Below are 25,108 nucleotides of genomic sequence, written 5' to 3'. Positions count from 1 at the left end.
ATCTCTATAACCAGTGTTTTGAACTCTGCATCTAGTAGATTTTTTGATTTTGTGTAGTACTTTTGTAGAGTTTTGCTCTGTTTTTTAATTGGGGATATGTTTCTTTGTCTCCTCATTTTGGCTGCTTCCCTGTGTTTGTTTCTATGTATTTGGTAGAGCTTCTATGTCTCCTGGACTTGGTAGAGTGGCCTTATGTAGTAGGTGTCCTGTAGAGTCCTGTGCCACAGCCTTCCAGATCACCCAAGCTGACACGCCAGGTGAGCTCCTTGTGTGGCCTATGGACACCCTCTGTTGTAGTTGAGCCTCTATTGCTGTTAGCACCTCAATGGGAAGGATTTACCCCGAGGTTGATTGGCTGCAAAGATTGGCTGCAACCACCGTGGAGGATCAGCTGTGCAGGGGCAGACCCCACAGAGCAGAACTTACTTCAGCAAACCTCTGGTTCCTGCTGAGTCTGCCTCTCGAGTATGACCCTGGTAGAGGAGGTTGAGTAGTTCTTCTATGCGGTCTGAAGCTGTCCAGCAGATGTGCTGGATCTGGGGCATTCTAGGAGGTGCAGGCCAAGGTCAGCCACCACCTATGCCCTGCCCAAGGCCACCCAGCATGAGCTGCAAAGCTATCTGCAGATGGCTGCTTCTTGTGCTGGTCTTTGAGTTGCCCAAGAGAGGCCAAGCTGTGAACCAAGGCTGGCTGCCACTAGTGCCAGGCCTGGGGCCACTTACTGACAGCTATGCAGCACACCCAGGCCAGATGCTACTCTTTTGAGAGATTTAAGAAAGTCCGAAGCATGAGCCAAGACAAGCCATTTGTATTGAAAAGCCAATGGGCCCAGCTGATGTGTCTCAGCAGTTGAGCATCAACCTGTCGTCCAGGAGCTCACAGTTCAATTTCTGGGTTGCGGGCTCAAGCCTCAGTAGGGGACGTGCAGGAGGCAGCCGATCAATGACTCTCTCATCATTGATGTTTCTATCTCTCTCTCTCTCTCTCTCCCTCTCTCTATCTGAAAATCAATAAAGAAATATCTTTAATAAAAAAAATAAAGAAAAGCCAATGGAAATGACTTGGGTGGGCTCATAAGTTGGGTGGGGTGGGGTCTCAGGGAATCACCAGGGTGGGGCAAGCAGTGTTAGCCAGGTTGATGTAGACGCAAGTATGGCACCTGCCTGCCAGCTTTGTGGGGGGTGGGCCCAGAAAAGGAACAATGGCCTTAGCTAGCACTTCTGTCTGGGAGAAGCTTCTCCCCGGCTCTCTCCCTGATGCCAGAAACTCAGTTACTCCCTGTATGTCCTTGGTGCCCTAGTACTGGAACTCAGTGAGTGAGTCCAAGTAAGTACATGCACAGCTGCTTTAAGAGGAATGCCTGGGAATCCAGCAGTGCTCCATCTCACTTAGCTACAATCTGAGCTGGTTTTTACAGCCAAAAGTTAGGGGGACTTCTCTTCTTGGCACTGGAAACCTGGGCCTAGGGGGCCTGGTGTGGGGCTGGGACCCCTCTTTTTCAGGGGGTATCTCTGCAGCTAATATATCCCTCGTGACTTTTAACTGATACATGTGAGTGTGGGGCCAGCCTGTTCTACATCTCTACCCCTCCTACCAGTCTCAATGTGGCTTCTTCTTTATATTCTTAGTTGTAGGCCTCCTGTTCACCTAAACTTCAGGCGATTCTGAGTGATATTCTGTAATTTAGTTGTAATTTTGATGTGGTTGTGGGAGGACTCAGGTACCACATTTACCTTTGCTGCCATCTTGACTGGAAGCCTCTAGAATTTTTTTTCCTTTTTATTGAATGTATTGGGGTAACCCTGGTTAACAAAATTATACAGGTTTCAGGTGCACAATTCCACAACACATCATCTGTACACTGTATTGTGTGATCACCACCCCAAGTTAAGTCTCCTTTCATCACCGTTTATCCCTCCTTTATACTCCTCCACCTTCCCCCGGCCCCATTATCCCAGCACTCACCACACTGTTGTCCATGTTTATGAGGTTTTTTCCTCTTTTTTCCTCAATCCCTCCACCCCCTACCCAGCCCTCTAACACCCCCTGACAGCTGTCAGCCTGCTCTATGAGTCTGTCTCTGTTTTGCTTCTTAGATCATTTTGTTCATTATATTTCATATATGAGTGAAATCGTATGGTACTTGTCTTTCTCTGACAGGCTTATTTCACTTAGCATGATGCTCTTGAGGTCTACCCATGCTGTTGCAAATGGTAAGATTTCCTTCTGTTTTACAGCCAAGTAGTATTTCATTGTGTGTCCCACAGCTTTTTTATCCACTCATCTACTGATGGACACTTGGGCTGCTTCCAAATCTTGGCTATTGTAAATAACACTGCAATGAACATAGGAGTGCATATATTCTTTCAAATTAGTGTTTTGAATTTCTTCTGATATATTCCCAGAAATGGAATCACGGAGGCATAAGGCAGTTCCATTTTTAATTTTTCTAGGTGACTCCATATTGCTTTCCACAATGGCTGCACCAATCTGCATTTCCACCAACAGTTCACAAGGGTTCCCTTTTCTTCATATTCTCACCAGCACTTCCTGTTTGTTGATTTATTGATGATAGCCATTCTGACAGGTGTGAGGTGATATCTCATTGGGGTTTTACTTTGCATTTCTCTGATGATTATTGTCATTCAGCATCTTTTCATGTCTGATGGACACCTGTATGTCATCTTTGGAGAAGTGTCTATTCAGGTTGTTTGTCCATTTTTTAATTAAGCTTTTGTTTTTGTTTTGCTGTTGAGTTTTGTAAGTTGTTTATAAATTCTGCATATTAAACCCTTATCAGATATATCATTGGCTAATATGTTTTCCCATTCAGTGGCTTGTCTTTTCATTTTGTTGATGGTTTCCTTTGCTGTGCAAAAACTTTTAGATTGATATAGTCCGACTTGTTTATTTTATTTTTTTTGTTTCCCTTTCCCAAAGAGATATATCAGAAAAAATATTGCTAAAAGAAATGTCCAATACTGTACTGCCTATGTTTTCTTGTAGGATATTTATGATTTTTTTAAATTTTACTTTTGTTTAAAATATTACAGATGTCCCTTTTTCTCCCCAATAACCCATTCCACCCCATCCCTTCCCCCTCCCCAGTCCCTCTCCCCACCATTGTCCATGTCCTTGCGTTGTGCATATATGCATATAAATTCTTCGGTTACTCTCTCTCCCTCCACTCAACCTTCCTCCTCCATCCCGCTGACGTTCGTTAGTCTCAACTATGCTTCCATGTCATTGAATCTATTCTTTCATCAGTTTATTAAGTTTTTTACATTCCACGTACAAGCGAGATCATGTGATGTTTGTCTTTCACTGCCTGGCTTATTTCAGTTAGCATAATATTCTCCAGGTCCATCCATGCTGTCCCAAAGGGTACGAGATTCTTCTTTACAGCTGCATAGTATTCGATGGTGTAAATGTCCCATAGCTTTTTAATCCACTCATCTACTGATGGGCACTTGGGCTGTTTCCAGATCTTAGCTATTGTAAACTGTGCAGCTATGAACATCGGGGTACATATATCCTTTCTGATAAATGTTTCAGGATTCTTAGGATACATTCCTAGGAGTGGAATCACTGGGTCAAAAGGCAGCTCCATTTCTAATTTTTTGAGGAAACTCCATACTGTTTTCCGTAGTGGTTGCACCAGTCTGCGTTCCCACCAGCAGTGTCCTAGGGTTCCCCTTTCTCCACACCCTCGCCAGCACATGTTGTTTGTTGATTTGTTGATGGCAGCCATTCTGACAGGTGTGAAGTGATACCTCATTGTGGTTTTAATCTGCATCTCTGTGATGATTAGCGACATTGAGCATTAGCAGTGTCTCTTGGCCATCCGTGTGTCCTCTTTGGAGAACTGTCTATTTCAGTCCTTTGCCCATTTCTTAATTGGGTTGTTTGTCTTTCTCTTGCTGAGTGCTATGAGTTCTTTGTACACTTTGGAAATTAGCCCCTTATCAGATTCATCCTTGGCAAATATGTTTTCCCAGACAATGGGGTTCCTTTGTATTTTGAGGCTGTTTTCTTTTGCTGTGCAGAAGCTTTTTAGTTTGATGTAGTCCATATGTTTATTTTTTCCTTTGTTTCTCTTGCCCTAGGAGATGTATCAGTGAAAAGTCCACTACGTGAGATGTCTGTGACTTTACTGCCTATGTTTTCTTCCAGGATTTTTATGGTTTCATGACTTACATTTAACTCTTTTATCCATTTTGAGTTTATTTTTGTGTATGGTGAAAGTTGGTGGTCTAGTTTCATTCTTTTGCACGTATCTGTACAGTTTTCCCAGCACCACTTGTTGAAGAGACTGTCCTTACTCCATTGGATACTCTTGCCTCCTTTGTCAAATATTAACTGACCATAATGGCTTGACTCTATTTCTGGGGTCTCTGTTCTGTTCCATTGATCTATATGCCTGTTGTTGTGCCAATACCAGGCCGTTTTGATTACAGTGGCTTTGTAATACAGTTTGAAGTCTGGTAATGTGATCCCTCCCACTCTGTTCTTTTTTCTCAAGATGGCTGCAGCTATTCGGGGTCTTTTTTGGTTCCATATAAATTTTTGAAATGTTTGTTCGAGGTCTGTGAAATATGCTATTGGTATTTTCATAGGAATTGCATTAAATTTATAAATTGCTTTGGGTAGTATAGACATTTTAATGATATTAATTCTTCCAATCCATGAGCATGATATCTTCTTCCACTTGTTTAAACCTTCCTCTATTTCTTTTTTCAGTGTCACGTAGTTTTCTGAGTACAAGACTTTTACATCCTTGGTTAAGTTTATTCCTAGGTATCTTACTTTTTTAGTTGCAATGGTAAATGGTATTGCTTTTTTAGTTTCTCTTTCTGAGAGTTCATTGTTGATGTATAAAAATGCCATTGATTTCTGGATGTTTATTTTGTATTCAGCTACCTTGCCAAATTCGTTTATCAAATCTAGTAGTACTTTGATGGAGTCTTTAGGGTTTTCTATGTACAATATCATGTTATCTGCAAATAATGACAGTTTTAATTCCTTCTTTCCAATTTGGATACCTTTTATGTTTTCTTACTGTCTGATGGCTGTGGCTAGACCTTCCAGTACTATGTTGAATAAGAGTGATGAAAGTGGACACCCCTGTCTTGTTCCTGATTTTAAGGGAAATGGTCTTAGTTTTTGCCTATTGAGTATGATGGTGGCTGTAGGTCTGTCATATATGGCCTTTACTATGTTGAGGTATGATCCATCTATTCACACTTTGCTGAGAGTTTTTGTTAGAAATGGATGCTGCATTTTGTAGAATGCTTTTTCTGAGCCTATTGATATAATCATATGATTTTTGTCCTTCATTTTGTTTATGTGATGTATCACATTCATTGATTTTCAGATGCTGAACCAGCGTTGCATCTCCGAAATAAATCCCACTTGTTCCTGATGTGTGATCTTTTTAATGTATTGCTGGATCCGGTTTGCTAGTATTTTAGTGAGGATTTTAGCATCTATGTTCATCAGGGATATTGGCCTGTAATTTTCTTTCTTTGTAGTGTCTTTATCTGGTTTTGGGATTAGGATGATGCTGGCCTCATGAAAAGAGTTTGGGAGTTTTCCCTCCTCTTAAATTTTCTGGAATAGTTTGAATAGGATAGGGGTTAATTCTTCTTTGAATGTTTGGTAAAACTCTCCTGCAAATCCATCTGTGCCAGGACTTTTGTTTGCTGGGAGTTTTTTGATTACTGCTTCAATTTCATTAGTTGTTATCGGCCTATTCAGGTTTTCTGCCTCTTCTTGATTCAGCTTTGGAAGGTTGTATGCTTCTAGGAATTTGTCCGTTTCACCCATGTTGTCCAATTTGTTGGCATATGGTTGCTCATAATATTTTCTTACAATCCTTTGTATTTCTGTTGGGTCAGTTGTTATATCGCCTCTTTCATTTCTGATTTTATTTATTTGGGCCCTCTCTCTTTGTTTCTTAGTGAGTCTGGCTAAAGGTGCATCAATCTTATTTACCTTTTCAAGGAACCAGCTCTTGGTTTCATTGATTTTTTGTATTGTTTTTTCAGTCTCTATGTCATTAATCTCTGCTCTGATTTTTATTATTTCCTTCCTTCTACTTCCTTGGGGCTTTTCTTGCTGTTCTCGTTCTAGTTCTTTTAGTTGTTGTGTTAGATGGTTCATTAGATCTTTTTCTTGTTTCTTGAGATAGGCCTCTAATGCTATGAATTTTCCTCTCAGGACTGCTTTCGCCGTGTCCCATAGGTTTGGGGTTGTTGTCTGTTCATTTTTGTTACTTTCCATGAAGTGTTTGATTTCTTCCTTGATCTCATTGGTAACCTGTTCATTGTTTAATAACATGCTATTTAGCCTCCATGTGTTTGAATATTTTTGAGTTTTTTAATATTGGTTGATTTCTAGTTTCATGGCATTGCGATCTGAGAAGATGCTTGATATGGTTTCAGTCTTCTTATATTTGTAGAGACTTGCCTTGTGCCCTAACATGTGGTCTATTTTTGAGAATGTTCCATGTGCACTTGAGATGAATGTGTATTCTGCTGCTTTGGGGTGAAATGTTCTGTAAATGTCAATTAAATCCATTAGGTCTAGTGAGTCATTTAAGGTCTGTGTTTCCCTGTTCCTTTTTTGTCTTAATGATCTGTCCAATGCTGACAGTGGGGTGTTAAAGTCCCCCACTATGATTGTGTTGCTGTCAATCTCCCCCTTAAAGTCCCCCAAGAAATTTTTATATATTTAGGTGCTCCTGTATTGGGTGCATAAATGTTTTTAAGGGTTATTTCCTACTGTTGGATTGAACCCTTTGTTATGGTCTTTATTTTGAAGTCTGTTTTGTCAGAAATAAGAATTGCTACTCCAGCTTTCTTTTCCTTTCCATTTGCTTGGAATATTTTACTCCATCCCTTCACTTTTAGCCTGTGTGAGTCTTTTACTCTCAGGTGGGTCTCTTGTAGACAGCATATATTTGGGTCCTGTTTTCTTATCCATTCAGCTACCCTATGTCTTTTGATTGGATCATTTAATCCGTTTACATTTAAGGTTACTTCTGATATCAACTTATTTAATGCCATTTTTCCCCTTTATGTTGATGTACCTTTCTCTCACTATTCCTTCTTTTTCTTAAAGCAGTCCTTTTAGCATTTCTTGCAATGCTGGTTTAGTGGTACTGAACTCCTTAACCTTTTTTTTTTTTTTTTGTCTGGGAAGCTCTTTATTTCACCTTCCATTTTAAATGATAACTTTGCTGGATAAAGCAATCTTGGTTGCATGTTCTTGCTTTTCATTACTTTGAGAACTTCATGCCACTCCCTTCTGGCCTGAAGAGTCTCTGTTGAGAAATCAGCTGTCAGCCTTATGGGGGTTCCCTTGTAGGTCACTGCTTGTCTCTCTCTTGCAGCCCTGAATATTTTCTCTTTGTCCTTGACATTTGCCATTTTAATTATGATGTGTCTTGGAGTGTGTCTCTTTGTGCTCCTCCTGTTTGGAACCCTCTGTGCTTCCTGAACTTGTGTGGCTTTCTCCCTCGCCAGCCTAGGGAAGTTTTCTGTCATTATTTCCTCCACCAAGTTCTCTATCCCTTGCTCTCTTTCCTGCCCCTCTGGCACTCCTATAATGCGAATGTTGTTTTGCTTCTTGTTGTCCCAAAGCTCCTTTAGACTGTCCTCCTGCTTTTTAAGTGATTTTTCTTTTTGCTGCTCTGATTGAGTGATTTTTTCTACCTTGTCTTCTAAGTCACTTATTCTATCCTCTGCTTCATTGAGCCTGCTTTTAATTCCTTCCAGTGTATTCTTGATATCAGATACAGCATTCTTTGTCTCTGTCTGAGTTTTATTTATGGTATGTATCTCTTTTTTTTTCATGTTTTCACTAAGGTCCTCAATCTTATCATCAAGTGTCTCCTTAAGTTCCTTTAACATCTTCATCATCCATACTCTCAACTCCATTTCTGATAACTTGCTTAACTCAATCTCATCAAAGTCTTTTTCTTATGATTTTCAATCTAACATTTAAGTCTTTAATTCATTTTGAGTTTATTTTTGTGTGTGGTGTAATTTGGTGGTCTAGTATCATTTTTTTGCATGTATCTGTGAAATTTTCCCAGCACCATTTATTAAATAGACTGTCCTTACCTCATTGTATGTTCTTGCCTCCTTTGTTAAATATTAATTGACCGAACAGGCATGTGTTTACTTCTGGGTGCTCTATTCTGTCCCATTGATCTATATATCTGTTTTTATGCCAGTACCAGGCTGTTTTGATTACAGTGGCCTTGTAGTATAGTTTGATATCAGGTAGCTTGATTCTTCTAACTTTAGTCTTCTTTCTCAAGATTGCTGTGGCTATTTGAGGTCTTTTGTGGTTCCATAAACATTTTGGGAATATTTGTTCTTGTTCTGTGAAATACACCATTGGAATCTTGATGGGAATTGCATTGAATCTATAGATTGTATTGGGTAGTATGGGCATTTTAATGATGTTAATTTCCCTATCCATGAACACGGTATATGTTCCCAATTATTTGTAGCTTCCTAAATTTCTTTCTTCAGTGTCTTATATTTTTCCGAGTACAGGTCTTTTATACTCTTGGTTAAATTTATTGCTAGGTATTTTATTCCTTTTAAGCAATTGTGAATGGAGTTTTCTAAGTTTTCTTTTCTGATAGTTCATTATCGGTGTATAAAAACGCAACTAATTTATCTTTATTTTGTATCCTGCTTCTTCACTGAATTCATTTCTCAGTTCTAGTATTTTTTTTGGTAAAGTCTTTAGTATTGTTTATATACAGTATCATGTCAGCTGCAAATGATGGCAGTTTTACTTCTTCCTTTCCAATTTGGATGCCTTTTATTTCTTCTTGTTGTCTGATTACTGTGGCTAGGACTTCCAGTACTATGTCAAATAAAAGTGGCGAATGCGGACATCCATGTTTTGTTTCCCATCTTAACAGAAACGCTTGTGGTTTTTGCCCATGGTGTATGATATTACCTGTGGTTTTATCATATATGGCCTTTATTACATTGAGGTATGTTCCTTCTATTCTCACTTTGATGAGAGGTGGTTTTTGTTTTTTTTATCATAAATGAGTGCTGGATTTTATCAAATGCTTTTTCTGCATCTATGGATATGATCATGTGGGTTTTCTTGTCCTTCATTTTGTTTATTTGGTGTATCACGTTTATTGATTTGTGGATATTGTACCAACCTTGCATCCCCGGAATAAATCCCACTTGATCATGGTGTATGATCTTTTTAATGTGTTGCTGGATCTAGTTTGCTAATATTTTGTTGAAGATTTTAGCATCTATGTTCATCAGAGATATTGGATTGTAATTTTCTTTCTTTGTATCCTCTTTATCTGATTTTGGAATTAGGATAATGCTGGCCTCATAAAATAAGCTTGGGAGTCTTCCCTCCTCTTGAATTTTTTGGAATAGATTGAGAAGGATAGGTGTTAGTCTTTCTTTGAATATTTGGTAAAAAATACCTGAGAAGTCATCCATTCTAGGACTTTTGTTTGTTGTTGGGAGTTTTTGATTACTCCTTCGATTTTACTAGTAGTAATCTGTCTATTCAGATTCTCTTATTCTTCCTTATTTAGTTTTGGAAGATTGTATGTTTCTAGGAATTTTTCTATTTTGTCCAGGTTGTTCAATTTGTAATATATATTTTTTTACAATCCCTTGTATTTCAGTGGTATCTATTGCTACGTCTCCTATTTCATTTCTGATTTTATTTATTTGGCTTCTCTCTCTCTCTCTCTCTCATCTTGTTAAAGGTTTGTCAATCTTGTTTATCTTTTCAAAGAACAAGCTCTTGGTTTCATTGATCTTTTGTATTTTTTTAGAGTCTACTTAGTTTATTTCTGTTCTGATCTTTATTATTTCCTCCCTTCTACTCACTTTGGGCTTTGTTTGTTGTTTTTTCAAGTTCCTTTTAGTGTAAAGTTAGATTATTTATTGGAAAATTTTCTTGTTTCTTGAGATAGGCCTGTAATGCTATGAATTTCCCTCTTAGGAATGCTTTCACTGTGTCCCATAGCTTTTGGGTTGTTGTGTTCCCATTTTCGTTTGTTTCAAGGTATATTTTGATTTCTTCTTTTATCTCATTGTTAGTCCAATCATTGTTTAACAACATGTTATTTAGCCTCCATGTCTTATGTGTTTTTCAGGCTTTTTTCTTGTGATTGATTTCCAGTTTCATACCACATGATCAGAGAAGATGCTTGATATGCTTTCAATCTTCTTAAACTTAGTGAGACTTGCTTTGTGTCCTAACATGTGATCTAACCTTAAAATTGTTCCATGTGCACTTGAAAAGAATGTATATTCTGCTCCTTTGAGGTGAAATTCTCTGAAGATAACAATTAACTCTATCTGATCTAGTGTGTCATTTAAGGCCACTACTTTCTTGTTGATTTTCTGATTGGAAGATTTATCCATTGATATCAATGGGGTGTTAAAATAGACATACTGAACTTAATAAAAATTTTGTGCATGATAAGATGCCATCAAGAGAATAAAAAAGGAACTCACAGAATGGGAGAAAATATTTGCAAATCAAATATTTGACAAGGGATTAATGTCCAGAATAAATAGAGAACTCTTTAAAACTCAACAACAAGAAAGCAAACAACCTTATTCAAAAATGGACAAAGGGCTTGAGTAGACATTTCTCCAAAGAAGATATAGAAATGGCCAATAAGCACATGAAAATATTCTCAATATCACTAATCATTAGGGAAATTCAAGTCAAAACTACAAAAGAGATACCACTTCACACCCATTAGGATGGCTATTTTAGAAAAAATAAACAAACAAAATAAGTGTTGACAGGGTGTGAAGAAATTGGAATTCTTGTGTACTCTTGGTGAGAATATAAAATGGTGTAACCACTGTAGAAAACAGTCTGGTGGTTTCTCAAAAAGTTTAAAAAATTACCATATGATCCATCAACTCTACTTCTGGGTATTTACTGAAAATAATTGAAAGCAGAACCTTGAATATATATTTGTAAACCATGTTTATAGCAGCATTATTCTTAATAACTAAAACATGGAAACAACCCAAGTGTCCACCAATGGATGAATGGATAAACAAAATGTGGTATATACATAGAATGGAATATTCAGCCTTAAAAAGAAAGAGAATTCTGACATGCTATAAAATGGATGAATTGTGAGGACTTTATGCTAAGTAAAATAAGCCAGTCACAAAAAGACAAATACTATATGATTCTAATAATATGAGATACTTAGAGTATTCAGAACCACAGAGACAAAAAGTAGAATGTTGGTTTCAGGAGCTTAGGGGAGTGGGGAATGTAGAGTTGCTATTAAATGGATATGGAATTTCAGGTTTGCAAGATAAGAGGAGTTAGGGAGGTCAATGGTGGTGATTGTTGTACAACAATATTAATGTGCTTAGTACACTTAAAATGTTTAAGATAGAAAATTTTATTTTCTATGTGCCTTACCACAATTTTTAAAATGGGGAAAAATTTAAGTCCCTGTAGGTCATTGATTTTCCAATTTTGCCACTTTCACAATTTTTAGATTGTATTTTCCTTCTCTACTTCAGCATTTCCACTAAAGCCTTTATAAGAAAAAGCAAATTTTCTTATGAAAATTAATGATTTTCTGGTGTGGCTGCTCCTGAAATAAACATTGATATTTTTGTTATATCAGAAAAAGGTTGAGAAAGAAGTAAGCAATAAATGCCAGATGCCTTGTTATTGATTTCACATTCTGGTAATCCTAGGTATGGTGTGGCTTTTGCTCCAAACATACGAATATCCACATTCAGAAGCTGCCTCTCTTTTCCCCTACTTTATCTTTATTGTTGTCATTTGTAACAAGAGTGTATGTGTCTTACTGGCTGATGTTTGGGGTTCTTTCTTCAGTGGTATCCCATACCAAGCATATCACCATTTATTTGTGCTATCCTCCATCTGTCACATCTCCTGCTTTTCAAAAGCCCTTGAGGGTCAACAAGACGTCAGGAACAACATCCACTCCACATCTAATTATATATCTTTGAAAACCTTTTGTTTTTTGTATTTATTTCTAGCATGTGTTTTGTGATGGCACAGTGGCATGTAGTATATGGTTTATAAGTGAATGAGCATACAGCTGTGGGGGAAGTGAGTGCTCAATTTTTTTTGAGGTTTGGAGACAAGGATCTACACATGAAAGCTTTCTTCCAGGACAGGGCCTTTGCTTTCTCCACATGAGTATTCATTCTCCAAATGTCCATGCCTTGTGCCTGTACTCCCTTGACTTGTTGAAACAATACCAATTGGTAAAATCTGGTGAGAGATAAAGAGTTAGATGTCCAGAAGCATAAGCCAGGAAGAGAGGTTCTCTATGGCATATAGAAAACTGCAGAACTACTTCATAGGGTGCAAAAATAATTAGCACATGAAAACTAGTGAGTGGAAATAGTCACCTTCAACCACTCTGTATTTTCTACCAGTTCACCTGGGGCCTTCTTCACTAGGATTTGCGTTGGTCCTTTTGATTACTCAACCTAAACTGGGCCCCAGGAAACAACCACCTAACTTGTCAGGTAAGGAGAGAGGAAAAGGTTGGGAACCAGCCTTCACCTAAAAGAGTTTTAATAACTGAGGCATAGGATAACATTTTGGGAACATTTACAAAATTAATTATAAAATTTCTGATTTAGTAGTTGATCCACAAATAAATGGATAATTGGGAGTATCTGACTAGAGACAAGAATGAGCATTAATGGAGGATTGACTCTAAATTACAGCTCCTGGCACCTGTAGGTCTCAATTATACATAGTCTTCATTGGAAGGTAATTTTCTCTGTGGTATTCCTTATTTCTGGTGTCTCTAAGAAGGGAAGTATAATTTTAGGTATATACAGACAATATTTGAATACAAGGTACTTACATAGAAGTTATAGTCTGTTTTAGAGATGAAATTGAAGGATACTGTAGTTATTGCTTTGGCAAAGGATTTTTTGGCTGAAGCAGTGTATGGGTATCAATTTTATGATTTATCTTATCATATGACTTTTTAATTTCTTTACACAGGTTTCCTCCTGGAATGCCAAGATCTTATCCCTTCAACACCTCAGTTATGTACAAAAAGACTATCTTTGTAGAGTTCACAGATCACCTTTTCAACATTGCCAAGCCCAGGCCACCATGGATGGGTAATGAAAACAGTATTGATTGTTTATTATAAAATTGTGTATCTACTACCACCTCTCAGGGAAATACACTGGCTGAATGTTCTCAATCTTTTATGTTGGACTCTCCTCTGCTTTTTCTCTAGATATTAGAGTGCCATGGGTCTTGAACTTGGTTTATTTTATTTTCTCTCTACCTTCAATCCCTAGATAATCTTGTTCAGTCTCATAGCTTTAAAATATCATCTCTAATAACTCCCAAGTTTATATCTTCAGTTCAGACTGCTTGCTTGATACTTTCACTTAGATATCAAATAAGCATGTAACAAGATGTTAAGATGAGACATTTTCAACCTTAGAATTATTGCTAAAAATTATAGGTGACAAATATCCCCAAATTCTAAAGAGGGATATCAGCCCACCTATTTGAGACTTGTTCATTCAGATAGTGGTCGAAAATTGGTTCTGTAACCCTTTGCCCATCATGTACCTCCAGCCTATATATAAAATTCTAGGAACTTAAAACAGAGTTAGATTTGAGGATTTCCTTGGAAAACATTTTTTGTATTTTGTATATCCCCTGCCCCATGGAGGAAGGGAGGCCTCCCCTTCATTTCAAGCTATAGTTGGGGAGGCTTTCGGAGAATTACTTAGAAGACTTGAAATGGACTTCTGGAGTTTAGGAGACACTAACTAGTGCCTGGTTTTTATCTGGAAAATCTTTCAAGGCCAGAGTCTTAGGGGAACTTCTTGTGATGGCATAATAAGGAAAGTAGGCTATAGCAGAAGCTAACTGCACTTCTACTATTAGGTGTGAGGCCAGGAATGTCATAAGACAAGACTTGTATCAAGAAGACCCTCTCTGAGAGGTCTTCCTTTCAGGGCTAGGCGACCCCAACAGAAAAAAAGTTATATGTGATTGTACTGCCAGAAGCAGAAACTGAGAGGGGAAGTACAAGTGACAACTGGAGAAGACATATCTCATGCCAGGAAGTAGTAGAGTGGGATGTACATATATTTGAAAGGAGAGAATCTCCAAAGAACTCATATAAGTTCCCTAAGAAAGAGCCAGAATTTTGACATATGCCACAGCTAGAGGGTATCAAAACCACTTTGCCACTGCTCCTTCTAAGAAAGATCTTGTCATCATGCCTCATTTTTCAGCCCTGCTCTTTTCCCACTAGCTCCAATCTTAGAGGGTCCAGAGGCAGTAAGGTGAGTGGGGTAGGAGGATTAGGAGACGAAAGTGAAAAAGCAGTGAAAGTACCAAACAAACAATCTTTTTCCGTTAAGATTTCTGTGCCTGTCACAACTTAGCTGGAAAAAGGAGTTACCCTTAAATTGCAGGAGTGATCAAAAGTTTGATATTAGACTAGACTGGACTTATTAGTACTTAAAAATGATACTGCTAATTTGTGTTACTGGAAAGGTTACTGGAAAATTTTTGGGACTGTTCAAAGTGCAAGAAGGAAAATTACACCTAATCCAATTAAAAACTATGAAAAATAAAGCTATTTCATGTTTTCATCCCATTAAATCCAGTTTATTCAATAAACCATTTGTAGATGTCTTATATTTAACATGTCTATAAATCAGAAGTCTTGATTTTCCTCTTAGTTTTTTTCTTTTTAAAGATTTTTTTTATTGATTATTTTAGAGAGAGAGGAAAGAAGAGGGAGAGAGAGAATCATTGATGTGAGAATGAAGCATTGATTGGCTGCCTCCAGCAACCTGGGCATGTGCCCTGACCAAGACTCAAACTGGCAACCTTTTGGTGCATGGGATGATGCTCAACCCACTGAGCCACACTAGCCAGAGCTCCTCTTAGTTTTCTGTCATTGCCTGACCACTAGTTGCACAAGCCAAAATCACACGAATCAACCCTAGATCCTCTCTTTTTTTTCTATCTCCAGCATCCAATCCATCAGCAAGTCTTGTTTATAACAACCTGAAATTATCTTTTGCCCGGCCAGGCGTGGCTCAGCGGTTGAGCGTCAACCTAGGATCCAGGCGATTGGGGTTCGATTCCCGGTCAGGGCACATGCCCGGGTTGTGGGCTCGATCAATGACTCTCTCATCATTGATGTTTCTATCTCTCCCTCTCCCTCTCCCTTCCTCTCTCTGAAATCGATAAAGATATATATATATATTTTTAATTATCTTTTGTTTTTTTGGTTTTTTTATTTATTTATTTTTTTAATATATCTTTATTGATTTCAGAGAGGAAAGGAGAGGGAGAGAGAGATAGAAACATCAATGATGAGAGAGTCATTGATTGAGCCCACAACTCGGGCATGTGCCCTGACAGGGAATCGAACCCCGATCGCCTGGATCCTAGGTCGACGCTCAACCGCTGAGCCACGCTGGGCCGGGCTCTTTTGTATTTTTTTATCTGCTTAATGTCTCTCAAATGTAATCTCCATGATATGTCTTATTCATTACTACATCTCCACTGCCTATGACAGTTTCTAGAATATAACAGGAACTCAACTAGTATTAGTTAAATGAATGAATGCATTGAATAAATTGCCAGAACTCTGTCCTCAGAATAACCATGAGGTTGAGCTGGTGAGAACAGTTTCTACATTCACTCATTTAACTACCACTTTTTTTCAATAATCACAGGGGCATGCTTCTCCACCATGACTTTGACCATAACTTTCATAACAACAGGTTTTCTTGGGTACCACCCTCCAAGTGACCTTTGGGGACCATCTCATTCTTGCAGGTCTGCTGGGTCCTACCATCCGGGCTGAGGTATATGACACCATAGTCATTACACTTAAGAACATGGCTTCTCATGCTGTCAGTCTTCATGCTGTTGGTATATCCTACTGGAAAGCTTCTGAAGGTGAGTCAAATGTCCTCCTATCATCTTGTCATCTAGAGATAGAAGAGTTTTGAGTATAAGGTCATGCAACTAGTGAATACTAGAGTTAGAATTCAAACCTATGCCCATTTCATGAAGTTAAGAACATTCTCATTTTAGTCTAATCCCCAAAGTTTTGATTTGATCCTCTGTATGGGGAGCCAGGTTAAAGATCCTAAAATTGCCACTTCATTTGCTTTCTTATGCCCAAGAAACTACATAGAGAGGAATCAAGACTCATGCTATAAAGTTGAAACAGAATTTTCCTTCTCCTTTTTTAGATTCTGACTTTACAGATATTTCCTCTCCTACCCCTCTCCCTGATTTCCTTTTTTTAAAATTTTGTTTTTGTTTAAAATATTACAGATGTCCGTTTTTCTCCCCAATGACCCATTCCACCCCATCCCATCCCCCTCCCCAGTGCCTCTCCCCACCATTCTCTGAGTCCTTGGGTTGTGCATATATGCATATAAATTCTTTGGTTACTCTCTCCCCTCCACCCCCCCTCCTCCATCCTTCTGACATTCATCAGTCTGATCTATGCTTCCATGTCATTGAATCTATTCTTTCATCAGTTTATTAAGTTCTTTAGATTCCACATATAAGCAAGATCATATGATGTTTTTCTTTCTCTGCCTGGCTTATTTCACTTAGCATAATTTTCTCCAAGTCCACCCATACTGTCCCAAAGGGTATGAGATTCTTCTTCTTTATAGCTGTGTAGTATTCCATGGTGTAAATGTCCCACAGCTTTTTAATCCACTCAGCTACTGATGGGCAGTTGGGCTGTTTCCAGATCTTAGCTATTGTAAACTGTGCTGCTATGAACATCGGGGTACATATATTCTTTCTGATTAGTGTTTCAGGATTCTTAGGATATATTCCTAGGAGTGGAATCACTGGGTCAAAAGGCAGTTCCATTTTTAATTTTTTGAGGAACCTCCATACTGTTTTCCATAGTGGTTGCACCAGTCTGCATTCCCACCAGCAGTGCACTAGGGTTCCCCTTTCTCCACACCCTCGCCAGCACATGTTGTTTGTTGATTTGTTGATGGTAGCCATTCTGACAGCTGTGGAGTGATACCTAAATGTGCTTTTAATTTGCATCTCTCTGATGATTATCGAAGTTGAACATTTTCTCATGTGTCTCTTGGCCATCTGTAGGTCCTCCTTGGAGAAATGTCTATTCAGGTCCTTTGCCCATTTCTTAATTGGGTTGTTTCTCTTCCTCTTGCTGAGTAGTGTGACACTACTTTGTACACTTTGGAAATTAGTCCCTTATCAGATACATCCTTGGCAAATATGTTTTCCCAGACAATGGGGTTCCTTTGTATTTTGAGGCTGTTTTCTTTTGCTGCGCAGAAGCTTTTTAGTTTGATGTAGTCCCATATGTTTATTTTTTCCTTTGTTTCTCTTGCCCTAGGAGATGTATCAGTGAAAAGTCCACTACGTGGGATGTCTATGACTTTACTGCCTATGTTTCCTTCCAGGATTTTTATGGTTTCGTGACTTACATTTAATTCTTTTATCCATTTTGAGTTTATTTTTGTGTATGGTGAAAGTTGGTGGTCTAGTTTCATTTTTTTGCACGTATCGGTCCAATTTTCCCAGCAGCACTCATTGAAGAGACTGTCTTTACTCCATTGGATGCTCTTGCCTCCTTTGTCAAATATTAAACGACCATAATGGCGTGGGTCTATTTCTGGGGTCTCTGTTCTGTTCCATTGATCTATGTGCCTATTGTTGTGCCAATATTAGGCCGTTTTTATTACAATGGCTTTGTAATACAGTTTGAAATCCGGTAATGTGATCCTTCCCACTCTCTTCTTCCTCAAGATGGCTGCAGCATTTCGGGGTCCGTTCTGGTTCCATATAAATTTTTTTTTTAAATAATTTTTATTTTTGTTTAAAGTATTACAGATGTCCCTTTTTCTCCCCAATGACCCATTTCCCCCCCATTCCTTCCCCCTCCCCAGTCCCTCTCCCCACCATTGTCTGTGTCCTTGGGTTGTGCATATATGCATATAAATTCTTTGGTTACTCTCTCCCCTCCACCCCCCCGCCCCCCTCCATCCCTCTGACATTTGTCAGTCTCAACTATGCTTCCATGTCATTGAATCTATTCTGTTCAACAGTTTATTAAGTTCTTTAGATTCCACCTATAAGCGAGATCATGTGATATTTTTCTTTTGCTGCCTGGCTTATTTCACTTAGCATAATATTCTCCAGGTCCATCCATACTGTCCCAAAGGGTACGAGATTCTTCTTCTTTACAGCTGCGTAGTATTCCATGATGTAAATGTCCCACAGCTTTTTAATCCACTCATCTACTGATGGGCACTTGGGCTGTTTCCAGATCTTAGCTATTGTAAACTGTGCTGCTATGAACATCGGGGTACATAGATCCTTTCTGATGAATGTTTCAGGATTCTTAGGATACATTCCTAGGAATGGAATCACTGGGTCAAATGGCAGCTCCATTTCTAATTTTTTGAGGAACCTCCATACTGTTTTCCATAGTGGCTGCCCCAGTCTGCGTTCCCACCAGCAGTGTCCTAGGGTTCCCCTTTCTCCACACCCTCGCCAGCACATGTTGTTTGTTGATTTGTTGATGGCAGCCATTCTGACAGGTGTGAAGTGATACCTCATTGTGGTTTTAATCTGCATCTCTGTGATGATTAGCGACATTGAGCATTAGCAGTGTCTCTTGGCCATCCGTGTGTCCTCTTTGGAGAACTGTCTATTTCAGTCCTTTGCCCATTTCTTAATTGGGTTGTTTGTCTTTCTCTTGCTGAGTGCTATGAGTTCTTTGTACACTTTGGAAATTAGCCCCTTATCAGATTCATCCTTGGCAAATATGTTTTCCCAGACAATGGGGTTCCTTTGTATTTTGAGGCTGTTTTCTTTTGCTGTGCAGAAGCTTTTTAGTTTGATGTAGTCCATATGTTTATTTTTTCCTTTGTTTCTCTTGCCCTAGGAGATGTATCAGTGAAAAGTCCACTACGTGAGATGTCTGTGACTTTACTGCCTATGTTTTCTTCCAGGATTTTTATGGTTTCATGACTTACATTTAACTCTTTTATCCATTTTGAGTTTATTTTTGTGTATGGTGAAAGTTGGTGGTCTAGTTTCATTCTTTTGCACGTATCTGTACAGTTTTCCCAGCACCACTTGTTGAAGAGACTGTCCTTACTCCATTGGATACTCTTGCCTCCTTTGTCAAATATTAACTGACCATAATGGCTTGACTCTATTTCTGGGGTCTCTGTTCTGTTCCATTGATCTATATGCCTGTTGTTGTGCCAATACCAGGCCGTTTTGATTACAGTGGCTTTGTAATACAGTTTGAAGTCTGGTAATGTGATCCCTCCCACTCTGTTCTTTTTTCTCAAGATGGCTGCAGCTATTCGGGGTCTTTTTTGGTTCCATATAAATTTTTGAAATGTTTGTTCGAGGTCTGTGAAATATGCTATTGGTATTTTCATAGGAATTGCATTAAATTTATAAATTGCTTTGGGTAGTATAGACATTTTAATGATATTAATTCTTCCAATCCATGAGCATGATATCTTCTTCCACTTGTTTAAACCTTCCTCTATTTCTTTTTTCAGTGTCACGTAGTTTTCTGAGTACAAGACTTTTACATCCTTGGTTAAGTTTATTCCTAGGTATCTTACTTTTTTAGTTGCAATGGTAAATGGTATTGCTTTTTTAGTTTCTCTCTCTGAGAGTTCATTGTTGATGTATAAAAATGCCATTGATTTCTGGATGTTTATTTTGTATTCAGCTACCTTGCCAAATTCGTTTATCAAATCTAGTAGTACTTTGATGGAGTCTTTAGGGTTTTCTATGTACAATATCATGTTATCTGCAAATAATGACAGTTTTAATTCCTTCTTTCCAATTTGGATACCTTTTATGTTTTCTTACTGTCTGATGGCTGTGGCTAGACCTTCCAGTACTATGTTGAATAAGAGTGATGAAAGTGGACACCCCTGTCTTGTTCCTGATTTTAAGGGAAATGGTCTTAGTTTTTGCCTATTGAGTATGATGGTGGCTGTAGGTCTGTCATATATGGCCTTTACTATGTTGAGGTATGATCCATCTATTCACACTTTGCTGAGAGTTTTTGTTAGAAATGGATGCTGCATTTTGTAGAATGCTTTTTCTGAGCCTATTGATATAATCATATGATTTTTGTCCTTCATTTTGTTTATGTGATGTATCACATTCATTGATTTTCAGATGCTGAACCAGCGTTGCATCTCCGAAATAAATCCCACTTGTTCCTGATGTGTGATCTTTTTAATGTATTGCTGGATCCGGTTTGCTAGTATTTTAGTGAGGATTTTAGCATCTATGTTCATCAGGGATATTGGCCTGTAATTTTCTTTCTTTGTAGTGTCTTTATCTGGTTTTGGGATTAGGATGATGCTGGCCTCATGAAAAGAGTTTGGGAGTTTTCCCTCCTCTTAAATTTTCTGGAATAGTTTGAATAGGATAGGGGTTAATTCTTCTTTGAATGTTTGGTAAAACTCTCCTGCAAATCCATCTGTGCCAGGACTTTTGTTTGCTGGGAGTTTTTTGATTACTGCTTCAATTTCATTAGTTGTTATCGGCCTATTCAGGTTTTCTGCCTCTTCTTGATTCAGCTTTGGAAGGTTGTATGCTTCTAGGAATTTGTCCGTTTCACCCATGTTGTCCAATTTGTTGGCATATGGTTGCTCATAATATTTTCTTACAATCCTTTGTATTTCTGTTGGGTCAGTTGTTATATCGCCTCTTTCATTTCTGATTTTATTTATTTGGGCCCTCTCTCTTTGTTTCTTAGTGAGTCTGGCTAAAGGTGCATCAATCTTATTTACCTTTTCAAGGAACCAGCTCTTGGTTTCATTGATTTTTTGTATTGTTTTTTCAGTCTCTATGTCATTAATCTCTGCTCTGATTTTTATTATTTCCTTCCTTCTACTTCCTTGGGGCTTTTCTTGCTGTTCTCGTTCTAGTTCTTTTAGTTGTTGTGTTAGATGGTTCATTAGATCTTTTTCTTGTTTCTTGAGATAGGCCTCTAATGCTATGAATTTTCCTCTCAGGACTGCTTTCGCCGTGTCCCATAGGTTTGGGGTTGTTGTCTGTTCATTTTTGTTACTTTCCATGAAGTGTTTGATTTCTTCCTTGATCTCATTGGTAACCTGTTCATTGTTTAATAACATGCTATTTAGCCTCCATGTGTTTGAATATTTTTGAGTTTTTTAATATTGGTTGATTTCTAGTTTCATGGCATTGCGATCTGAGAAGATGCTTGATATGGTTTCAGTCTTCTTATATTTGTAGAGACTTGCCTTGTGCCCTAACATGTGGTCTATTTTTGAGAATGTTCCATGTGCACTTGAGATGAATGTGTATTCTGCTGCTTTGGGGTGAAATGTTCTGTAAATGTCAATTAAATCCATTAGGTCTAGTGAGTCATTTAAGGTCTGTGTTTCCCTGTTCCTTTTTTGTCTTAATGATCTGTCCAATGCTGACAGTGGGGTGTTAAAGTCCCCCACTATGATTGTGTTGCTGTCAATCTCCCCCTTAAAGTCCCCCAAGAAATTTTTATATATTTAGGTGCTCCTGTATTGGGTGCATAAATGTTTTTAAGGGTTATTTCCTACTGTTGGATTGAACCCTTTGTTATGGTCTTTATTTTGAAGTCTGTTTTGTCAGAAATAAGAATTGCTACTCCAGCTTTCTTTTCCTTTCCATTTGCATGGAATATTTTACTCCATCCCTTCACTTTTAGCCTGTGTGAGTCTTTTACTCTCAGGTGGGTCTCTTGTAGACAGCATATATTTGGGTCCTGTTTTCTTATCCATTCAGCTACCCTATGTGTTTTGATTGGATCATTTAATCCGTTTACATTTAAGGTTACTTCTGATATCAACTTATTTAATGCCATTTTTCCCCTTTATGTTGATGTACCTTTCTCTCACTATTCCTTCTTTTTCTTAAAGCAGTCCTTTTAGCATTTCTTGCAATGCTGGTTTAGTGGTACTGAACTCCTTAACCTTTTTTTTTTTTTTTGTCTGGGAAGCTCTTTATTTCACCTTCCATTTTAAATGATAACTTTGCTGGATAAAGCAATCTTGGTTGCATGTTCTTGCTTTTCATTACTTTGAGAACTTCATGCCACTCCCTTCTGGCCTGAAGAGTCTCTGTTGAGAAATCAGCTGTCAGCCTTATGGGGGTTCCCTTGTAGGTCACTGCTTGTCTCTCTCTTGCAGCCCTGAATATTTTCTCTTTGTCCTTGACATTTGCCATTTTAATTATGATGTGTCTTGGAGTGTGTCTCTTTGTGCTCCTCCTGTTTGGAACCCTCTGTGCTTCCTGAACTTGTGTGGCTTTCTCCCTCGCCAGCCTAGGGAAGTTTTCTGTCATTATTTCCTCCACCAAGTTCTCTATCCCTTGCTCTCTTTCCTGCCCCTCTGGCACTCCTATAATGCGAATGTTGTTTTGCTTCTTGTTGTCCCAAAGCTCCTTTAGACTGTCCTCCTGCTTTTTAAGTGATTTTTCTTTTTGCTGCTCTGATTGAGTGATTTTTTCTACCTTGTCTTCTAAGTCACTTATTCTATCCTCTGCTTCATTGAGCCTGCTTTTAATCCCTTCCAGTGTATTCTTGATATCAGATACAGCATTCTTTATTTCCGTCTGATTTTTGTTTATGTTATGTATCTCTTTTTTCATGCTTTTCCTAAAGTCCTACATCTTTTTGCCTATTGCTTTGTTTTTCTTTTTAAGTTCCTTGAACATCTTCATCATCAATTCTATGAACTCTGTTTCTGATAGCTTGCTTAACTCCATCTCATCAAAGACTTTTTTTGGCAATGTTTCCTTTTTTAATTTGGGGGTTGTTTCTTTGTCTCCCCATGTTGGTAGGTCTTAGTGTTTGTATCTATATACTAGATATAATTGCTATCTCCCAGTCTTGTGGGATGGGATTTTGTCTTGTGGGTCCAGTGGAGCCCAGAGGTGTGTTTTCCTTATACTTCTGAGCTCTTTGCTCTAGGCGTGTCCCTTTTGTGGGTGTCCCTTCTGTGGTTTCTTTATGTTCTCCTGTTGTGGTTGGGTCTAGGTTGTCATTGACCAGTCCTTGGGAGGACTCTCAGGTTGGCTAACTGTGTCTCAGCCCCAACCTTGTTGTGTAAACTGTTGTACAGGTGCTGGCAAGGCAGGACAATATCCAACTAAACTTCCAGGAAATAAGGAGTATCTTACAAAATATCTTGGCAGTCACAATGAAAACAACCCAAGTAAAAATAGAACTGGGAGAGTGAAGGGAGAACACACACACACCAAAAAAAAAAAACTTAAAGAAAGAGAGAAATAAAAGTAATGCTTAGAGAGAGAGATGTATATTGTTGTTAATAGTGATGAAAATTTAGAAAATAATAAAAAACTGAAATGTAAAAAATAGAGAAGCTACTGGGAGATAACCGAGGCAGAGAAAAGATTCTGAAAGAAGGGCCAGCAAAAAATTAAGGGAGAAAATAGGAATAAGATAATAGTTGAAAATGAGAAAATAAAAATACAATAAAGAGAATAAGAGAAACTAACAGTTGAACAAAAAGACAAGAAGACAGAATGGAGTGTAACAAAAGAATGAAAGAAAAGAAGGAAAAGAAAAAAGAAGAAGGAAAAAAAAAGTTATGCCAATGGGTCAAGAGGAGAGAGAGAGGGAGAGATAAAGCCTGGCAGGGGAGGGAGTTCGGTAAGAGATTTGGTGGAAACTATAGAGGAAAGCAGTAAACTTGGTTATAATGATAAAGTCCCAGTCATTAAGCAGGGATATCAAGGAAGTCTTGATAGTAGAAGCAAGGATAAAACAAAACAAAGCAAATAACCAAAACAAAACTAAAACCAAGCTAAGCAAGACAAAATTCTTTTATAAAAAAAAAAAAAATTTAGTTAAAAAATGTGGGGTTTTTTGTTTTTTTTAATTTTACTTTTGTTTAAAATATTACAGATGTCCCTTTTTCTCCCCAGTGACCCATTCCACCCCATCCCTTCCCCCTCCCCAGTCCCTCTCCCCACCATTGTCCGTGTCCTTGGGTTGTGCATATATGCTTATAAATTCTTTGGTTACTCTCTCCCCCTACACCCACTCGCCCTCCTCCATCCTTCTGACATTCATCAGTCTGATCTATGCTTCCATGTCATTGAATCTATTCTGTTCATCAGTTTATTAAGTTCTTTAGATTCCACATATAAGCAAAATCATGTGATGTTTGTCTTTCTCTGCCTGGCTTATTTCACTTAGCATAATTTTCTCCAGGTCCATCCATACTGTCCCAAAGGGTATGAGATTCTTCTTCTTTACAGCTATGTAGTATTCCATGGTGTATATGTCCCACAGCTTTTTAATCCACTCATCTACTGATGGGCACCCAGTGATCCCACTCCTAGGAATGCATCCTAAGAATCCTGAAACACTAATCAGAAAGAATATATGTACCCCTATTTCATAGCCGCACAGTTTACAATAGCTAAGATTGGAAAAATGTTTTAAAAAAAATTTTTTTGAAATATTATAAAATTTAAAAAAGAAGAAAAAAACAAATAAATGTTCCCCCTTTCTCTTCTTCCTAAGGGAAAAAGAGAAAAAACAAACAAACACACACCAAAAAAAGCAAAAAAACAACAACAAACAAACAAGAACAAAACAAAACAAAAAACAGAAGAAAAAAAGACAATCAAGTGAGTTTCTTCTGGGCAGCTTATGTTGTCTGAGGCTCTTTGTTTTGTATGCTGATTTTCGTTGTCCTGGGTAGTACTTGTGTATCAGCCAATGTGAGGAGCCGTCTAGGTTTGGCTCTGGTGTCCTTAGGTAGAAGGTTGATCTGAGGCTCTCCGTGGGCCACCTCCTCCTGTCAGCTATTTTTCAACTTTGTAGTTGCCTGGTCTTACTCCAGAGTCTTCTGTAGACTCTTTAGGGTGCAGGGTGGCTAGTGTAGCCCAAGGTATCACTCCTCTTAGAGGTTCCGCTGTCAGGCACTCAGTGTGAGTGAGTTAATCTCTGCTCCACAGCCAGCTCCTCAGTCACTACCCTTTCCTC

At 38.3% G+C, this 25,108-nt stretch overlaps 1 protein-coding gene across 1 annotated transcript in view; it reads left to right on the top strand.

The window, feature by feature from the left end:
• The window catches only part of F8 (coagulation factor VIII), a 159,184-nt gene that overhangs the window by 15,709 nt on the left and 118,367 nt on the right, over positions 1-25,108 (top strand). The window contains exons 2-3 of the mRNA XM_081124883.1: positions 13,051-13,172; positions 15,877-15,999. Of these exons, the coding sequence (XP_080981009.1) occupies positions 13,051-13,172; positions 15,877-15,999 (245 nt within the window). The remainder of the gene's footprint in view (positions 1-13,050; positions 13,173-15,876; positions 16,000-25,108) is intronic.

This window comes from Miniopterus schreibersii, assembly GCF_964146895.1.
Source record: "Miniopterus schreibersii genome assembly, chromosome: X".
NCBI classification, from domain to species: Eukaryota; Metazoa; Chordata; class Mammalia; order Chiroptera; family Miniopteridae; genus Miniopterus; species Miniopterus schreibersii.
The sequence above is the reverse complement of the archived record's forward strand: the minus strand, read 5'-3'. Positions and strand labels throughout refer to the sequence as shown.